Consider the following 6467-nt stretch of genomic DNA (forward strand, 5'->3'; position numbering starts at 1 on the left):
TAGTTTACTTCCGACCTCAAAATTAGTTTGGTCTCGTATCAAAATATGGATTACCAGAAAAAAATGTTCAAGCGAGAATTTACTTGAGCTGAGTAGAAATTGACGAGCTGGCGAGTCGCGAGCGCTTAAATAGGCGACCTTTATTTAAGGGCATTTAGGTCATCTGAACTCTGAAGGGAAAAGTTCACAAGAGGTCGTTGAAGATTATATGTTATATAGGAACATATTTAAGTACCCGCGGAATTTATTTATTTTTGGTCGAGTTATCTCCTAGTCTAGTTTAAGAAATTGGGTTTATTTTTGTGACATCTCGGTTAGAAATAGTTTTAGGATAAATGACATTTTTGAAAAATATTTTTCAAAAAGCATGTGAATACAATTTTAACGCGTTCGCAGTAGATTACAATTTTTTTTTTTGTGAAACCAAAATCTGGGTATATTTCTCAATGATTAGTGGATTATGGTTTGTAGTCGCCATTCTTATGCATTATTGCTCATCCCCTTTTCACAAATTTCTCGTTCATTTTGCAAGAGAGAAATCCGAAATTTCTATTGAATGGATTAAACTCACAACCACCGCATCTCACTAGGAGTGTCAATTTGGACCCGAGGTCCGAAGTCCGGTCAGGCCCAACTCGAAAAATAGCGGGATTCAGGCCAAAGTTTCTTGGTCCGAAAAAATCGGATTTTCGGACCGAGCTCAATCGGGTTTCGAACTCGAGTTGGACCGGTCCGAAAATTTTAAAAAAGAAAAAAATAATATTTACAAAGGGAGATCCGTGGACCGGCCCAATCCAGCCCGACCCGATCCGAACCCGGAATACATAGAGTCGGGTTTCGAACTTAATTATATAGGTCTGAAAAAATCGGGCCGGTCTGAACCCGAACCCGAAACTGAATACGGGCTCGGAATTAACGCTACATCTCACAGTTAACGCTATTAATTGATTTTTGAATTTTTTGTAACGCGACTTGCCATGCCTGTAAATGTAACGCAAAATTCTTGGTAATACAATCACATTTCATAAAAAAAAAAGGTTTAAATGACAACGGCATTTACGTCGCCAACAATGAACATGGTCCAAACGGACCGCAATGGGCAGATTACTATTTTTAATAACAAGTGACAATGAAATCTGACACATAATTCTTATTTTATCGGCAAGTTGACTTTTAGTAATTTAGTTCTTAGATTTTCAGAAATTGAAAAAAGAGATCATTAATTACGTGTGAATGTGGAGAGAGCGTCTTTCACGGGCCACAAAGGCATAGTGAGTGTGTGAGTCAAATTTGTACTCTTTGAAATATATATATATATAAATCCAATACTCAGTAGAGATGCGTCTGTCACATAATTTTGTCGATAAGGATGTTAAAAAGAACGCCGTATTTGGCTGGTTGTCATATATAAAATTAAATACTATTGGCCAAGTTTATAAAATTATATACAGTAATTGATTATGTTTCAGTTTAGATATATTAGATCAAATTAAATAAATAATATATAATTATTTGAATTGAATATGATTTGAAAAATTATGTATGTATTTTAAAATTAAATTAATTGAATGATAATATAAAAGTAATAAAATTAAAATACATGTAACATTTTAAAAGAAACATATGTAATGACAGTTATATGTGAATCAAAACAAAGACTCTAAAATAAAATAAAAAAAATTCGAATGAATGTAATTTGATAAAAATAAAATAAAATTTGATTTTAAAAAATAACAAAAAATAAATTTTGAAATAAAAAAAAAAGGTAGTTAAAAAAATCACGTTAAAGAAAACAATCTTATCTTCTAATCCAATTCAATACCCTCGGATTTCTTTTTTTCTTCTGATAATTTTTTTTCGCTTTTATCCCTAATTTGGTATTTATCAGTTAAGATCGTGGATATATAATATGGATTGTCAATGTGAAACATTTCACAGCCAATAAAAGCCGAAAATAAATTTTTTAGTCGATAATTTTTTTTATTTAGGATTAAGAAAAAAAAAATAGAGATAAGATGATCCTGATGACTAGGTGTTTGGCTCACAGAGAAGAAACAGCTGTTCCTTTTTTTTCCTGTCGAAAGACTTTTTTTTTTTGCCTGAAAGTCAGCCAACACACACTTCAAATTTAGAAAATTCAACCACTCTTTTTCCAACCCTATAAAATTGGGATCTCATCGTATTTTCCAAAAAATCAAAAACCCTTTTCGTTTTCTGACACTATCGAGCTCGAACCAAGAACCCAAATCACAGAGATTTGTGTTTTTTTTCCTTACACTGCCTTTTTTTTTTGAAGTATCTTGAAAAGAAAAGAGGCAAAACCCTAGATCTATAATTTTTTTTAATTGTGTTTATATTTTTGAGGATCCAAGATCCGAGAGAGATGGCAGGGGGAGCATTTGTAAGCCAAGGTCCGGTCCGAAACTACAATTACAGATTGACGCCGAAAGTGTTCATAACATGTTTCGTTGGCGCATTTGGTGGTCTGATCTTCGGGTACGACCTTGGGATCTCAGGTCAGTGATCTGCTGTTTCGAATTTAGATTCAGTTTCAGTTTCAGTTTCGGTTTGGTTATTGTTAAATTCGTTTTTCGTTTTTCAGCTTCCAAAAAAAAAACTATATCAATTTCATTTTTTCTTAATTAGATTTGGTGATGTTTATGCTGTCTTCGATTTTTATTGATTAAAAAAATTTCACTTATCGCTTATTTTTATATTAGATTTGGATGTAATTTAGATTTTTTTTTTTTGGAATTTGGATCTGTTTAATGGCATAACTTGCTGAAATTCAGGATTATGTGTTTTTTTTTGGGATAATTTCTTTTTTTATGTTATCGGTGAAATGCTGACATGGGTTTGCTAAAAATTTGATTTGCAATTATCTTGAAATTATTACTCCCTCGGTTTAAGTTTTCCAAAATGCCTTTTTTTTTATTAGTTTATTTTTTCAATACTATTAACTTTTTCTTTTCTTACTAGTTACTAGTGATGAAATAAGGGGTAAACTTGAAAAAATATAGAAAATTATATAGAAAATCTAAAAACGTCGTTTGTTTTAAAACAAAAATATTATTCTAAAACATCATGTTGAAATTAAACATTAAACGGAGCGAGGACTATCATGTGGAATTTGGACTGATTTAATGTATTAATTTTCTGAAATTCATTGGAACTTGTAATTTCCTCCATTGAATTTTCTCAGTCGATTTTTTTTTTGTCTGAATATAATATCTGATTGCGTTTGTACACCAAACATTTTCAATAGGCAACATGTGTGAGGGTTTTATGAATATTATTGGAAATTATAGCAGGTATGGACATTAAGGATTCTAATTCGTTTATTTTTTTTTTTTGTTTTAAAAAACATTATATCCCTTTTATGCCGGGGTTGACTTCGATTTTGAGTTACATTCAAATTTGATTTTTATTTTTAAAAAATATTATTTTAGTTTTTTCTTCAAATATTTTCGTCTTTAATTTGAATTAAAACCCCGTATCCAATTATTCGGTCGGATTTTTATGGTTTCTTGCAGGAGGGGTAACCTCGATGGAACCCTTCTTGAAGGAGTTTTTCCCTTCTGTCTACCACAAGATGAAAAACGCGCACGAGAATGAGTACTGCCGGTTTGACAGCGAGCTCCTAACGCTCTTCACGTCGTCCCTGTACCTCGCGGCTTTGGTCTCGTCCTTCTTCGCTTCGACCGTAACCAGGGTTTTCGGTCGGAAATGGTCCATGTTCCTCGGAGGTTTCATCTTCTTTGTCGGCTCTGCCTTCAACGGCTTCGCCAAGAACATCGCCATGCTTCTCATCGGTCGCATTCTCCTAGGCTTCGGCGTCGGATTCGCCAATCAGGTAATTGAAAAACGTCGTCTTTGTTTAAGCTTATTATAACTCGCATGATCTCATGTTTATTTCGTGTGGCACAGTCTGTACCGGTTTATCTCTCGGAAATGGCACCTGCTAATCTCAGAGGAGCTTTCAACATCGGATTTCAAGTCGCGATTATCTTCGGGATCGTGGTCGCTACCATCATCAATTACTTCACAGCTCAGATCAAAGGAGGGTACGGATGGCGGATTTCTCTCGGCCTCGCTTGTGTGCCTTCGATCATGATCATGGTAGGTGCTCTCGTTCTTCCCGACACGCCCAACTCGCTCATCGAGAGAGGCCATACCGAGCAGGCGAAGGAAATGCTCCGACAGATCCGAGGCACTGAACACGTGGACGAGGAGTTCCTAGATCTTATCGAGGCGAGCGAGGCGGCGAAACAAGTGAAACACCCTTGGAGAAACATCATGCTTCCTCGATACCGACCTCAACTCATCATCACTTTCTTCATCCCCTTCTTCCAGCAGCTGACCGGAATCAACGTGATCACGTTCTACGCTCCCGTCTTGTTCCAGACACTCGGGTTCGGTAGCAAAGCCGCTCTCCTGTCCGCCATGGTCACGGGAATTATCGAGCTCTTGTGCACCTTTGTCTCGGTCTTCACAGTAGATAGGTATGGACGGAGAGTGTTGTTCCTTCAGGGCGGTATCCAGATGCTTATCACTCAGGTAATACAACCGCAAACGACATTCTAATCCGAACCCATTTCACGTCTTACACGAATCTAACACCCTCTTCTCGAAAACACGATTCACAGATCGCCATTGGAGTCATGATCGGTCTGAAGTTTGGAGTTGCGGGAACAGGAAACATCTCGAAATCGGACGCTAATTTGGTAGTGGCACTGATATGCATATACGTTGCGGGATTCGCCTGGTCGTGGGGACCTCTCGGATGGCTCGTTCCGAGCGAGATAAGCCCTCTGGAGATCAGATCGGCGGGGCCGTGGCTCAGCTCTTCCTGACGATGCTTTGCCATCTGAAATTCGGGCTCTTCTTCTTCTTCGCGATCTTCGTCCTCGCGATGACGATCTTCATGTACTTCCTCTTGCCCGAGACGAAGAACGTGCCGATCGAAGAGATGAACAGGGTCTGGAAAGCCCACTGGTTCTGGGGGAGGTTCATCCCTGACGACGCGGTCGGTGTCGCGTCCGCAGAGTTGCAGGAAAAGGCGGTGTGAATGATGCGGATTGTTCCTTCCTTCTATGCATATAAACCCTTCTTCTTCTTCTTCATGTTTGTTATTCCTCGTTAGAATTTATATATAATCAATATGTCATATAAATTTATTTCTTTTTCCGATTTTAATATTAATCTTGATATACTTTTTATTAGAGATCGTCGTTCGACTTATAATCCGTAACGGTTATTTGTTTAAAAAAAAATCAAAACGAAATGGTTTATCATTTGGATCAGTTATCCACGGTCTGATCAGCTAAAAAACTATAACTAGAGATGACCATTTCGCTTATTAAACGAATAACCGAGTTGAATCGAATACGATAATATATAATTGTAATAGAAAGATGGGCCATCTATCCATAAAGTAGGGGACACATGCCCCACTTTGTTTATAAAAAATGTTTAATTTATTAAGAAATTTAATAAAATTTTAACTAAAATTGTTGGATGCTCCCGTCATTTAAAATTAAATTTACTCTCTTAAAAACCCCCAATTACAATATATTCTCGATCCGCCACTTATCGAACCGAACTCGACATAAAAACTGAACGGTTATGATTTTTTAAATCCGAAAAAATCGAAGCTGAATCGAACCGAACTGATTTTTTAAACCGAAAAAACCAAAAATTTCTTTGAAAAATGAGTTTTTATAGCAAAAAAACGGAATCCAAACAATAAAATAATCGAACCGAATTTTATATAAAAACCGAATGGTTATAGTTTTTCTATAATCGAAATAACCGAATCCGAATATAACCGAACCAAACCCGAACCAAAATCCGAAATGGTCACCTCTAACTAAAACCGAATATTAACCGAACAAATATTCAGTTTAATTCGGTTATAAACATATAACCATAAAATTGTAACCGGAAATTTTCCGAATTGAAATCCAAACAGAATTTGTGTTTGTAGGTGTTAAAATTTTTATTTTATATAGATTAAAACCAAACCAAACAAAATGATATATTGAATGACCAAATAGTTAACCTTATCCGGTTAATAACCGAATCAAACCATACTGAAATTATTTCACTTCCAGAACCCATTGGTTATTTAAACAATAATTGGTTATTTAAACAATAATCGAACCGAACCAAAATGCTATAGTCGGGTTTCGTTTTTCATTTATTAATGTGTTTGTTTCTCTGCATATAGCTTCTTCTTTATGTTCATTTGTTTTAGGGAAAATGATATTTTTCTATACATATTTTTTAAATATGATATTTTCATACATAAATTTTTAATTTGACAATAAACTATATCATAATTTTAAAAAATACCAAATGTCTATACAAAATATTAAAATCATTACTAATTTCCATCACAACTAGAAACGACGTTAAATATTAATGAGTTCTGTTTAAAATTCTGCTGATATAGTTATCCACTTCAT

General features: G+C 35.3%; 1 protein-coding gene across 1 annotated transcript; it reads left to right on the plus strand.

Moving 5' to 3' along the window:
• Positions 1-2102: 2102 nt before the first annotated feature.
• LOC104815239 (sugar transport protein 4) lies at positions 2103-5177 on the plus strand. Its single transcript, XM_010543557.2, is given in 5 exon segments — positions 2103-2516; positions 3534-3853; positions 3928-4557; positions 4647-4830; positions 4833-5177. Coding segments are annotated over 5 exon segments (1503 nt in total). The 5' UTR covers positions 2103-2383; the 3' UTR covers positions 5069-5177.
• The last annotated feature ends 1290 nt before the right edge of the window (positions 5178-6467 follow it).

This window comes from Tarenaya hassleriana, unplaced genomic scaffold (assembly GCF_000463585.1).
Source record: "Tarenaya hassleriana unplaced genomic scaffold, ASM46358v1 Cleome23, whole genome shotgun sequence".
NCBI classification, from domain to species: domain Eukaryota; kingdom Viridiplantae; phylum Streptophyta; class Magnoliopsida; order Brassicales; family Cleomaceae; genus Tarenaya; species Tarenaya hassleriana.